The 14225-nt window shown below is 37.9% G+C and overlaps 1 protein-coding gene across 1 annotated transcript in view; it reads left to right on the top strand.

Annotated features, from left to right (window-relative positions):
- The window catches only part of LOC139720528 (annexin A13-like), a 33085-nt gene extending 21129 nt beyond the window's left edge, over nucleotides 1-11956 (top strand). Inside the window, exons 3-12 of the mRNA XM_071631881.1 lie at nucleotides 93-187; nucleotides 1611-1724; nucleotides 3159-3215; nucleotides 4026-4059; nucleotides 5321-5400; nucleotides 6148-6216; nucleotides 6979-7080; nucleotides 7660-7735; nucleotides 8414-8526; nucleotides 9747-11956. Of these exons, the coding sequence (XP_071487982.1) occupies nucleotides 93-187; nucleotides 1611-1724; nucleotides 3159-3215; nucleotides 4026-4059; nucleotides 5321-5400; nucleotides 6148-6216; nucleotides 6979-7080; nucleotides 7660-7735; nucleotides 8414-8526; nucleotides 9747-9866 (860 nt within the window). The 3' untranslated portion in view covers nucleotides 9867-11956. The remainder of the gene's footprint in view (nucleotides 1-92; nucleotides 188-1610; nucleotides 1725-3158; nucleotides 3216-4025; nucleotides 4060-5320; nucleotides 5401-6147; nucleotides 6217-6978; nucleotides 7081-7659; nucleotides 7736-8413; nucleotides 8527-9746) is intronic.
- Nucleotides 11957-14225: the final 2269 nt, after the last annotated feature.

Below are 14225 nucleotides of genomic sequence, written 5' to 3'. Positions count from 1 at the left end.
TATACATGAGTCAGCAGTGATGTCTGAACAGTCAGATGGTCTTAACTATAATCATAAAATCTCTGTACTGTTCTCTCTCTATTCCACTCAAGGTACCAATGAGAAGGCCATCATAGATGTCCTCTGCTACCGTAGCAACGCACAGCGCCAGGAAATCAAGGCTCACTACAAGACTGCTTTCGGGAGGGTAGGTCTCAACCAGTGACAACGTAGCTACTTTATTCAAGAGGCTCCTTACGGCTCTTATACTGTGACAGAGAAACTCGAGCCAATTTCTTTCAGTTCATCCTTTTGTATAGTGCAGATAGATAATACATACCGAAGAGTTGCGTTCATACCCCAGATCAGTTACAATATTGTGACTCCATAGGGGAAAAACAGTGAGAAGTTAAATGAATACACCAGTAATGTCAAGTCAACAAGAACACGATTGTGACAACGCAATTAGAAGAGGCTCCATAGCCTGCGACTCTTATGCCGTGACTGAGAACCCAAGCCAATTACTATAGGAGTAATGTCAATTCATCATAAGAACATGATTGTGATAATGGTAGAGATAAAAGTGATAGTACTAGGTAGTGATATTGATGATGATTAACAATAACAATTATAATTAGCATGATGATAAGAATAAGAAAATAAAAATGAAAAGAAGGATGATAGTAGATAAGGAGAAGAAAAAGAAAAGGGGGAAAGGGAGAGGGATGAGGAAGAATAGATAATAGTAAAGTCAACATTAGATAAAAGATGACTTGAACGTGTACAGAATATTTTGTACGACGCCTTCCAGCTTAACAAGTCTCCCATTGTAATAATATTACACGAAGTAAAGCCTCCATCTGATCGTCGGAGCACGAAGGAAGGTATGGGTCATCGTCATGGTCAGAGCGTTTGCACACTACATCTGACACCTTTTTGACTCCCATACGATGACCTATACCCTGTTCTACGTCTAAAAGGCGCGATCCAAGTATGTGCAAATGAAGAGTTTGCCTATAACGATTCATCATGCGAAGTACATAATGACAGTATCCACGATACGACTCAAAATAACTCGTTGATTAAACACAATTAGGACCAGTGATGCGCAGACAGAAATTATCCGAAGGAAGGATAGTGACTCGTTAGACCAAATAATGAGAAATTACCCATAATGGGACCAGGATTATAGGACTAAATAACTATGAACCGTCTTCAAAGATCAATCTCATCATTTCATTAAAACCAAGTGTGGCCAGTTCTTGACCATTACCATTACCAGGTCAGCATTCATAACACAATAACACAAACCAGCGCAGCGACCGAACCAAACCAGACGATCCGCTTGAGTAATATTGATCGTATTTTGACCAATTACACACAGGCGTTGTGACCTATTGAATGACCAACTTATTTAACTGTAGGCCTACGACCAATGACTTGCAGGATTTTAAAGACCGTCTTTTTAATCTGACCAGTATAAAAGTCAGTAACTTGACCAATGCCCGATCTGCATCAATCACCTTACAACAATAACAGCACTGAAACAAACAAAGAACCCACGAGTTCTAGAAGACTCCCTGTTTGCAGAACGAACGTTGAATGACCATCTTTACTTTCTTGTCTCACAGGATCTGATCGATGATCTCAAGAGCGAGCTCAGCGGCGACTTCGAAGATGTCATCGTGGGCCTGATGGACGCGCCTGCCATGTACGACGCACGGTGTCTGAAGAAGGCCATGAAGGTATGGTGGGAACCGGAAAGAAGATGGTGTGGATAAAACTACGGACTCTGAATCAAGTTATACCTGGTTCGAGTTCCCTGCATGGCAGCAGTGGTTGTGCCTCTAGACATGGCACTTGGGGGGGGGGGGGGGACTGTGGGACTTAAAGATTTAATACCATGCTTGCTTGTTTAGTGGTCTTGTAAAACATCATAGTCAGTGATAGTCAACCTGGTAGTTCAGTTGATTATCACTGTTACATATACACGAACGCACACATGCATATCATACCATGATAAGTATTATTCTAGCATGATTATTTTGTGGAGTACTTTTAATAAGAGGAAGGATGTTCGCAAAGTCAGAAAAGGCTCCACTTCACATCATTTAATGATAATGACTTTTTTTCTGTCCTCTTCCAAAACAGCACCAAATGAAGTCTGAAGTCTGTAGAAATGAACACATCAATGTCTATGTATATAGCATCAGTCAATGATATACAAAGCGAAATCCAAGCACTGAAACATGTTCAGAATCAGGCGACACGAAATCTTCGTCACTTGATAATCAGCTTGAGATATCCATGGATTTGGCATAGGCAGTCTGCCTATCAGTCAATGACTAGCTTCGTTGTTGGTTTTTTGTTTGTTTGTTTGTTTTTGTTAAGTTTTTTTTTCTTATCTTTTTTAATGAGAGCGGAAGAGGTGATAGGCGCCTTTAACCATTGTCAATCATGTGACGTCACAAAACGAACCCGCAGGAGAGGACAAACTCAATATCAGTGCGGATCTTATCAATTTGATCAGATACCAGGGCGATACCAAGGCAGGAATATACTATACGGTAATACGGAACACGGAATGTGGGTTTGGGTTTTAGTTTGCTCAGCATGCGTTGTACAATTATGAGTCAGCGAGATATTACTTGGTCGGAAAGTCGTGATGGTCATCTAGCTTCATGAGTTAGAAACATGTAATATTATGCGTCATCAGAGCCTTGTCATGCTATAACTAAGCTCTTGGCGTGTATATAGATAAAATTACTCGTCAGATTGCCTGCTTACTTCTGTAGATATAGGCCGCTTGTCGACTTACCGAGTTATCGTATATCCATACATCGTGTGAGTATATATATATATATATATATATATATATATATATATATATATATATCATGCAAAGACACATTTTCAAAACGGTTCTTTTAGGATATTCCCCTTCATGTTACTCTTGTTTCTGTTCCCTAATTGACATTGTGTGTATATGCTCTTTTTTTTTGCAATCATGTATCTTGTTTAAATTGAAATAATCGTAAGGAAAGAGTAGTAATAAGATTGAAAATAGAATAAATTGCATTCTGGGCTGAGTCCTATGACTGCGTCACTTGCGTCAACTTGCCACCGATCTTTCTCTATCCCTCTCTCTCTCTCTCTCTCTCTCTCTCTCTCTCTCTAAGGGTCTGGGGACCGATGAGGACGCTATTCTAGAAATCCTTTGTGCCCGAAACAACGCGGTGAGTTGCCTGACATAATTTCAAACATTCTCTCCATGGTGCGTGGTCAGAGCCCTTTGGCGCTGTAAGAATGATTAAAAAAAATGAAAGCAACAACCAGATTATGAAATTTTAGGAGCTTCCAATTTCTAAACCAGGCTAGGGGACTTCAGCTCGACTATTGACCTGTGTAAAATCAAATTCTGCAATCTTAAAACCTGGTTTCAGTTTGACTATAGATCCGTGTAAAATCAAATTCCGTAACCAATATACAATGTACATCTGGAATCAAATAACACAAGTGCTATGGCGTCCGATGACGTCACAACCCTACAAAGAAATAATCATGCTTATTGATAGTCTCAAATAATTTACGTTTGAGGCATTTCTTTTCATTCTGTCTTTAAATACCTTTTCGACGTCAAACTGAAAAAATGGTGATATTGCATGAAAACTAACGTGACAGTTATTCTGTCTGCTTTAACAGGGATCACAAGAAAATCATTTTAGCATGTACATAGTATAACCATTAGGTACGAAACTTGTCCATTGCCAAATGACACGTCTAACCCCCATTAAAGACGATTTGCACTGAGCTGATTCTAATTCATTGTTAAGAATTTGTTTTTTCTTGATGACTATTCAACACCCAAGTAGTGTATCATTCTTTTGTTTTACATCATTTTTTGTGTGTAAGCGGATGTTGGTAGTATGACTTCTACATACTTCGTTACTTCATCAAAACCTTAGTTGTTAGAGTCTGAATAATTTTCATTGTTCGGGTTTGTTTTTATCATTTTTTTTTTCTTTTTGTTGTTCTCATAATGACAGCAAATTGCAGAGATCAAGAAGGCCTACAAGACGGGTAAGAAACAAATAGTCTTTTAGGATATACATGTAACAATAATTTAATGAAGACGAATTTTTGTTCAGAGACAGAAAAAATAGACTTGGGTCCTAGACAAAAGTGTTATAATAATATGTGCATATAATGAATATACGTGTATGAGTATTTGTGTGTGTTTGTGTGTGTGTTGATATAACTACTGGATATTTTTTACTGGTCTTATCTAGTAGACCAGCCATAGGAAAACAAAACTAGGGAAACTAGAAAAGCACTAAAACTGATAAATTTTTTTCCCTGTTGACTGAGGGAATACATGCGAGTTTAATATCATTTGTTTTTCTCTACAGATTATAATGATGATTATTATTATAATATGGTCCTCTTTATCCAGGGTATATAGCCTCTGCAGTGTTGACACTGATGGACCAGAGTCCCGTTTCATAAAACTTGTTATCAGCAACAACTGCCACGTTTCTATGATAGATTTGCTCTCAGCCAATCAGATTCATGGAGTTCAGTAGCTTGTAACAACTATCGTTACTTAATAAAGATAACGAGTTTTGTGAAACGGGGCCCAGAGCGCCCTGCCAGATGAATAATCCATATTCAAAGGGTACTGGCAACTTGAAATGCCTTCGTATTCTGTACAAACTCTGCTTTATCATAATGAGTCATCAATATTCTCATAGTCTAAATTGGTTTTATTTGTTTTGTTTTTTTACAATCACAAAAATGGGGGAAGAGGAAAAACATTTTTTTCCCTTTCACGTTCGTTTGTCACAATTATGGTTCAAATTTTACCATAGGTTTTTTTCTTTGTTTTTTTTTTTTAATCATATAAGCATTTCCGGCTTCCCTTTTTGGTTTAATTAAATCACCTCGTCTTAACTTTTATCAGTTCTCCGTTTCACTTTCACAAACACTGATTACTCGGGGCTTACAGCCAAACAAGCTTGCTCTCATGTATGTCCCGTCATATTTTTCTTTGTACAACCCAACCCAAGATTTCGACTAATTATTATTATAATTACTGAATATACCATGTATTTACATTGTATATTGTTTTTTGTTTTTGTTTTGTACATTATTGACAAGGTACAAGAACTTGTGCTACTACTTTTGATGTAGTATTCATATAAGCGCCTTGAGCATTTAATCAAAGTGGAGAACGGCGCTATAGAAATTGTATGTATGTATTATTATTATTATTATATACGAAAAATATGAAATAAAAATTGAATTGAATGGAATTCAATTGTCTTTGTTGTTGTGACTGCAGCAAAGTTTGGTGACCTCGAGAGCGATCTGAAGAGTGACACTAGCGGGGACCTGAAGCGACTTTTGGTTGGACTCTCGGTGGTATGTGGACATATTTTATCTGCTATTAAAATATATTAAACAATCAATTTACCATATCTATTCTTCTGTATTTACCTTTCACATAGCTGTGCTACCTGTATGGCAACCCGAACGTTATACCAAATAAATACATCTTGATAATGTACACTGTTCCATTAAACATGATAAAGTTCTCGTACAGTCTATCATACATTTTTCACAATAACTTTAAATTTTTATGTAATATGTTTCAATGTAGTAATCTTCTCTCCTTTTAGTGGGCTTCCCAAAATATGCGAGAAAGAGTTTCTTTCTTGGTCATTATCTCATTTAAGACATTTGTCATCATGTGGCATTGTGGCTGCATGGTAATCATCAAATAATACAATTATACTCTTTAAACAGCTGATATCATAGCAAAGTGATGAAAGTTTGTAATGCGAAGCGTAATTATTTCCTTTTTTTCCTCTTTATCTATTTCATTTGTTCTGTAGGCGATAAATTGAACAGATTCGTAGGTTGAGGCACTGATTTTGTGCGTGTTGATTACTCTGTTATGTCGATCTTTCACATGAGTGCTTAGTATGACCTTATTCAGGAGCGTTTTCATTCGCTACTCCTATATAGCTACCTTCTATTGCACTGAACAATTCTTGTGAGTTTAGGATGACGATAAAGGTGTATTGTATAGTAGGCTGTTGGCTTTTCGATGCTTAAAGAAAACGAATAATCCATTTTCACCTCAATCTCATTTTTACGTACCTGTAGGGAGCCCGGGATGAGGGTGCTGGAGTTGACCCCACCAAAGTCCAGGCCGACGCTAAAGCCCTCTACGATGTAAGCAACGAAGAGTGATCTTTTACGGATTAGTGGCGGATGCAGAGGGGGGGGGGGGGGGGGGGCACCGGGCGCGGGCCCCTCTTTATTCATTCATTTATTCTTTTTTACAAAAGAAATGAAAAGGAAACAATGAAATGAAACCCTGAAGTAGCACTGGAAATAAGTTGAGTCCGACAAGAAAGCTCATTTAAAGTGCAAGCAGTCGAGGGCATTAAGAAAGAAACGAGTAGAATTCATCAAATCAGAATCGGGAGTAAAAGTTTTGATGATAGTATTGTGAAATATGATTTTTATAATGCCGGCACTTTATGGTCACGCGATTTCTCTGTCTACTTGTCACTTCTCACCTGTGGCTAATTGTATTTTTCTTCCAAATGATACCACAAATGATTCTTTCTTACACAGTGAATTGATAAGAATAAGAATTGAGAATTCAAAATAACGACCCACCTTCAGCAATGGTCTGATACCTCAACCTGGTGAAATTATGATTTTTTTTTCTTTGTCTGTTGTTACCTCGGTTGTCAACCAAGAATTGAGAATCCATATCATACCTCTCATGTTGCGGGTCACGTAGGTTTATGTTTGATGATAAAAACAAGAGTGGACAGAATGCCATAGCTTTGCTAGTATAGACTCCCTGTAACTCTGTCTCTAGCTGATGTGAGTTAATTCTTCAGAGTTTCGATAAGGAGAGCTGGCTAACATAGACATTATAATTATTATTTCCTTCGCTGTGTATTTGTCTCCCTCTGTCAGGCGGGAGCTGCCCAGTTCGGCACGGACGAATCCGAATTCCAGCGGATTATCGTTGGACGGAGTGCCGAGCATCTTCGGCAGGTTTTCGCGGCTTACGGCTCGGTAAGTTTCGGAAACAACAGCATGACACAATATAGGAACAGCGGTTGGATTTATCGTATGAGTATTCATTTTCATTGATAATGTGTTAGGTTCAATACATGCACGATAGCGATCATTACTCATGCACTGATAACTTCGTGTACATTGGAATTGATCTTTATCAGACAGTAGATGATGCTAACTAGAGTTTAATGCGTGTTTGCTTTTTTTTTTATTTGTGTTTTTGCAATAAGTATGACAGCAGTGGAGTCTTGTCAGTTTCGCGAGCTTGATGATCACACTCCCCTGTTTGCTCTGCATCAAAAACATGAAGCATCAAGGTGAAAAACAAAATGACTTGATTAAAGATGAATTATCAGAAGAAAAAAAGAAAAGGAAGAAGAAACGAACACCAAAATCGGAAAGACAAACTTTGTTAACCTATTGTATAGCGATAAATCACAAATGTGCATAACAAGCATTCACACATACATTCATGATACACATAAAGGAAGTACACATAAACCATGTGACTTTGAACTAAATTTCGTCATTGGTAAACGGAAATAATGACGTCATTATTTTCATGCAACCTTTTAGCTGACAGGGACTTCTATCGTGGACGCCATTAAGAGTGAGATGTCCGGAAACGTCAAGACGGGATACCTCAACATCGGTAAGAATTTACACACCTGCCATCTTGGGGTGGTCTTTAGCCTCATCTTCATTCTTCTGTATATCTGTCCGTCCGTCCGTTTATCTGTCTGTCTGTCTGTTTGGGTCTCTCTCCGTCTGTCTGTCTGTTTAGCCTGTCTGTATGTGGCTGTCTTTCTGTGTGTTTGTGTGTATGTCTTGTTGACTGCCTTCCTGCCTGTCTGTCTGTCTGTCTGTCTGTCTGTCTGTCGGTCGGTCGGTCGGGCGGTCGGACGATCTGTCCGTCTGAATGCCTCCCTGACTGTTTGTTTATTTGTTTGTCTGTCAATCTGTCCAGCGTTTTTTCCTCCATTTCATATGCCAAATGTTTGTTTGCATAAACTCTATTTGTACTAAATTTTATTTACTTCTAGATTCACTTTGCCCACCACCAAAACATTTTACTGATCATCAGTTGACTTAAGAAATGATCGTTGCTTTTGTTTGCTGTTTCATAGTCACGGCTGCATAAATTAGGCCACGAAAAGGATTCTGCCCGTAAAATTCTGTAAAGCATTCGCTTCACATATCATTATCATTATCCACACCCTCGGGCTACATAATACTACTAGAATGCTGGTAGACTATTTTGTTAGACTATACCGTCAATATCTTCTTTGATGCCACGTGAATTTGTCTTCCATAATACTCGTCCCTCTAGTGCGATTCATCAACGGTCCCGTGGAATACTACGTTGACAAGCTCCATAAGGCCATGAAAGGGGCGGGAACGGACGAAGCTTGCCTCATCCGGGTCTTCATTATGCGCTCTGAGGTGAGGGCAGTAACCCGCAAATAACGGTTTATTGCCACTTGGTCTACTATCAGATGGTCTACTCTCCAGTTCGTCTAACACCACTACGGCTAAACTCATGGGGCCCGAATTCACGAAGGTGGTACAATCTTTGTCCGTGGTTTAAACCATGGACAGAGACCGTAGTTTTGTATGGGCTGCCAAGTGTCGCGTAGCCTATTTCGTTGCGAAATCGGTCATTTCGTCGACAAATGTTATGCTATTTCGTTGCGAAATCAGTCATTTCGTCGACAGAATGATGTTATAAATTAATGTTAACATTTCGTCGACGAAATGACTGATTTTGTAACGAAATAGGCCATGCGACACTTGGCGCCCGATACTAAAGCTACCGTCTTTGTCCATGGTTTAAACCATGGAGAAAGATTGTAGGCCTACCACCTTCATGAATTCGGGCCATTTGGTCTACTATAGTATCAATTTCGTCTAATGCCCGTTTAGTCTACTTCTCACTTGGTCTAATGTAGTCATAATATAGAAAGTAACATACCACAGTATATGGTGACACACACAGAAGCACATTCGTCTGTTAAAAATGATTTGCCACTTTCGCTGTGCAATATAGACTACCTACACACCAAACTACAAAAATCAATGCTAGAATGACGACCAGTGCGTATTTTCAATAAAAAACCAGGAATCAGTATGGATAAGCTTTCCTGACATACCCGATTGGTCTCATCTTGACATTGACAAAGACTTGATCCAAACCCACATACATCTCAACTCGCTGTTTTTACTCAATTCGACTCAGTTTCGATCTGATTGGCTCTCACGAAGTTCGATTCAGCCAGACTAAGATAGGCGTGTAGTTGTCTTATTTTAATTGTTGTTTTGTTTTGTTTTGTTTTGCTTTGTTTTGTGTTTAGTGTGCTGAGCTCTTTGGAGTTCGGTTAGCGACACAGCTAAACCTTGACTCTGCTATTGTTTAATCGTGATTTATTATCATCATTAATAATATTCTATTTTGAGAGAGGAGTGACGTGGCAAATTGTTACCATCTCAGTTAGAGCACAAAGAAATAAAGGGGAAAAAATCATTCACAAAACGACTAAATGAGCTCAGACTTTCGGAATTACCTGATGACTAGCACACGTTGTCCAGGAGCCTGTAACCCGCCTGATTCATGATTGCCATTAATGTTTTTGGTTTCATTTGGTTCTTGTCACGTCGGGTACCAGCTGGATCTCGGTGACATTGCCCACAGCTACCGGGCTCACCACAGCAAGAGTCTGGCCGATGCTGTGAAGAGCGAGGTGTCCGGAGACTTCCGAAGGGCACTGCAGGCCATCTTGTCATAAGATCGTCCCCGACACTGTCCGTCTGGCTGCACTGCACTACCTTGTCAACCTAATAGGATTGGAGCACAGTGGCGAAAGTACCCATTGATAAAGCGCCCTCTGTAGTTCACCAATAAATGCCACATTCTTGTGTCTTTCAGCGTATCATGTCAACAATACAATATAAGAGCGTCTGAATTAACATTTTAATTCTTAGCACCTATCTCAGTATCTTAATTCTTTTCTGCATATCTGACTTTTGTTTTGTGACAAGTCAATACCCAGATATTAGATAGGGTTTTCTATATTTTGTGCTTTGACAAGACGGTTGAGCTACTTAGCAGGATAGTCGTAGTTTGAAATTTTCAAACTGAAGAAAAGACGTGTCTAATTTGCATTCTATATTACTGCAAACTGTCTATTAAATGAAATAGCTGCGAAATATGTTTAAATGAATAATCCAGATACTGACTTATCTGTATTTAAACTTACAGATAGCTCGTTGTCACCGAAATCAATGACTGTACCAACGTATGTTGAAAGTGTCTGAGAGTATATTTTGAAATAACTTTCTCATTTTTTAATCATTCTTATTAGCATGTTCAAGAGTTCGAATGGTACACGAACAGCAATATCTTTTCTATTTGAATTGGTATTTTTGTTTTATTCTTTAGTGTGTGATGGAAGTCATGGAACTCAATATTCCAAGAATTTGTCAACTGTCACTTAGGAAGCAAAGGAGACGCATGTTTTTATTATTTTTTTTTATAACGAATCTTTGTCGTCACATTTTCGTAGGCTGAAATATGAAAAACACAGAAGATTTTGAGGTAATGGGTTCTCGGTAAATTTAGAGGTGATGGATTTGAAACTACGATAGGTAAGATTTGGTGGTTTTAGGCATTAATATGATGATAATAATGTGGTGTCAGCGATTTAATACTTCATTCTGATGAGAAGTTCGTACCTGGAATATGTACGTAGTTTTATTCAAGAGGTTCAGTAGAAGAGAATATTATGATAATTACATGCAGATGATTTCTTGTTTAAAACCAGCATTTCCCTCACCAGTCTGAAGAGTCTGTTCATTCCCTCTTCAGTCCACAAACTCTTCTCCCTTTCTCTATCGATCCACCTCTCCTAGTCTCTCTCTTTATTTGTTCTATTTATCTTCTATTTATATATTTCTTTTTATCTTTCTGTTTCTATGTTTATCTAGGTTTCTATCTATATGTCAGTCTATCTTTGTTCTTTTATCCATTCATAATTATCTATCCATCTATCTACCTATCTATCTGTCTATCTATCTATCTACCTATCTATCTCTATATCTATGTATGTTTGACGGTCTATCCATCTATCTGTCCATCATCTATCTATCTGTCCATCTATCCCTTTATCCATCCATACGTGTCTTCATTTTTGTCTGTTTTTCTCTCAATACCTCAATACCTTTCTATCTGTCTATCCGGTCAATTCTTCCATCCATCTATATCTCCGTCTATCTGTCTTCCTCATCCCTTAATTCATCTCCTAGCAACAGCTGATTGATGATGCTTGCCCGCTTGTTGTGCATGTCGCTTGCCTCTCTATCTATCGATATCTATCTATCCTTATGAGCAGTCAATATTTGTATACTATACGCGTTATGGAAATGGGTGTTCAGGCCTCTCGGCTGCATAATGAATGTGACTTTTTTCGAATCTATTTTGGAATTCGGTGTGGACTTATATAAACTCATTTACAAGAAGACCTCGATTGTTAAACAGATCAGTACATGATGATGGTGTAAAGGCAACCGTGGATGCGGATATAACACCTTTAGATAATAAACATGCATACATTGTATGCATATCCAAGGAACGTGTACATATTCTCTGCGTATACTGCGCGGTTACTTCCCTTTTTGTGCGTTTTTTTCCTTTTAACGGAAATTAACAAAGAGTTCAATTTAGTATCTTTATTCGTATTTTGTAAGTTATGCAAAAATACTATAATTATAGGTATGATTTTATGTAATAATGTAAAGTACATCTGTAAAGGAAAAGACATCATATGTGCTGGAAATAAAGGTAAGGCTGAATTCAATTAAAAAGAAAATGAAAAGAGAATCATAAGTCTCCCGCATTGAATTTTTCCCACATCCCTGGCACTGAACATTTTGCTCACTGTGCGCAGAATTTTGAAAAAAGGAGAAAAAAGCCCTCTATTTTTCACATTTTTCATTGCTACCTTTATCAACTTGTCACATTGCCAACACTATGCTGCTTTCATTCATTCACTCACTCATTCATTTTTTTCCCCATTTCCAACAGAAACATGAATATTTTACAGAAATTGAATACATGAATTACATGTACATGTACAGTAAATGGATATCAAATTATCGAGAGGGTAGTATCTTGTTATTAAAGGCATAATTTACCATTTGCACAAGAAACAAAACCCCAGCATTAGTGTGTCAAAATAGTTCTGAAATGTGAGTTAGGGATAGAAACAACCACTGTAAAAATTTGAATCCTTATAATCGATGTTAAGTGTTGTTAAATACACAAAATGTGAACAATAGTTATAATAAAAATGTTTCCAGACTAAACCGTCTGCAGTTACGGTTTAATGAGAAAAATACTGATATCTCCTTATATCTAAGGCTTTATTGCAAAACTTTTATATGGTAGGATGTTTTGTGATACAACAAACCTACACATATGCATCAAATGTGATAATCTAAATGATATCTTGAACATTTTTAAAATCACTGCTCCCAAAGGTAAACTGGACCTTTGATAGCTGTATGTGTGATATACACTGTATAAGACAAAAAATACGCATGATTATGAACACAAAATTCGTAACCAAAGCTACAGAACCGGGATATGGAGGGGGGGGGGGGCTGTGGTGTGGTTGCCCCAACGGGGTTTGAAATGACCCCGCATGGATTAGGAGTCGCACAATTCGTTTCTTGAGAATACAGATTCGATTTAGTTTAGTAGAGCCACAATTCCCCCAAAACAAGCTTGCAATGTGTAATACAGGTTTTCCGGGTCAATTTCATTCTTTCGTCGTTCCAATGCATGAATGTGCATTCAAATTCACACATCGCAAGCACGCGAAAATATTCGGGCATTCAAATGCAGAATCCGATCGATCAATTTCATCCTTGTTTTTGTTTTTTTGTTTTTTAAATGGGCACTTTTATTTCCTTTCCATCAAATCAAATTCACGGACAACGTGTTCAATTTCCAAATGGGAGTATTGCATTCCCGGATGTGTATTCAAATTCATGCGATAGTCAAGTTGAGCTTGTTTGGGCATTTGATTTCTTTTTCAGGTAATCAGTTTCCTATACTTCCTGCAATAAATTTAGTGGAAATGATTTTTGCAGAAAATGGGCAAGAGAGGCAGGGGTTGGGGAAGGGGCGAATGTTGCTCATAAAAACAAGCACACATACACAATCCATCCACACATTTTACCCGAATGACGTTACAATTGAGAATAAACAGGTAGACCTACGACAAGATACATTTCTTTATCATGAATGAACTCGATCTATTCAAAACTTAGTAAAAGAGACCTTTAGATAACAAGCTAACTGAATCTAATGCCTCTTTTGAATTGGATACATTTTTTTTATTTTTGGAACATGGTTGTACTTTTACGAATTTGAATGAATAACGAGATTCCGTCGCGGCTTGAAATGAACTTGAAAGCTCATTGCTAAAATGTATGCAACTGTTTTAAAGTTGATTGACGCAAATGAACAATTATTGATTGTTTCGATAGTGAAATTGAATGACCGGAATTCGAATTTAATAGCTGTTTCAGTGCTGCGAGCGTAGAGTGGGTGAAATTGAATGCTCTGAACATGAACTTGAATGACAAAGTTATGAACCTGACTGGGAAACCTATTCAAATGGCAGCATCAAACATTTTGAGATAACGAAGACTATCTGTCGATGTAAAATTGTAATTGTTTTCAAAATGGATGTGTGAATATTGTGAATATAATCATTCAAAGTCAAATGGGAAAAAAATTGTATTGGACGGCACGGTGGCAAATCTGCACAGGGAACAATTTACGAGCATTAGCCTCTAAACAAATAAACAAGCCCCTCCAACCCCCACCCCCCCCCCCCCCCCAAAAAAAAAAATATGATAATAACAATAAATCTTACATTACGGTCTTGATATGCACGAGTATGCAGTTATATAATGGCGAAAGAACGAGGTTGTCCAATCAATAGCCTCTTGTGGGTATCTTTCTTTTTAAAAAAAAAAAATCACGTGATTACACGCTTCATGGGGCTCAGATTCTTCAGTGCGTCAGGTTTCATGAATCAATCGCTGCAGATCGACTCTACATAGGCCTACACACAAGC

Source organism: Diadema antillarum, unplaced genomic scaffold (genome assembly GCF_040938485.1).
Source record: "Diadema antillarum isolate AM-2024a unplaced genomic scaffold, OU_Dant_1.0 scf00000128, whole genome shotgun sequence".
In the NCBI taxonomy this organism is placed as follows: Eukaryota; Metazoa; Echinodermata; class Echinoidea; order Diadematoida; family Diadematidae; genus Diadema; species Diadema antillarum.
The sequence above is the reverse complement of the archived record's forward strand: the minus strand, read 5'-3'. Positions and strand labels throughout refer to the sequence as shown.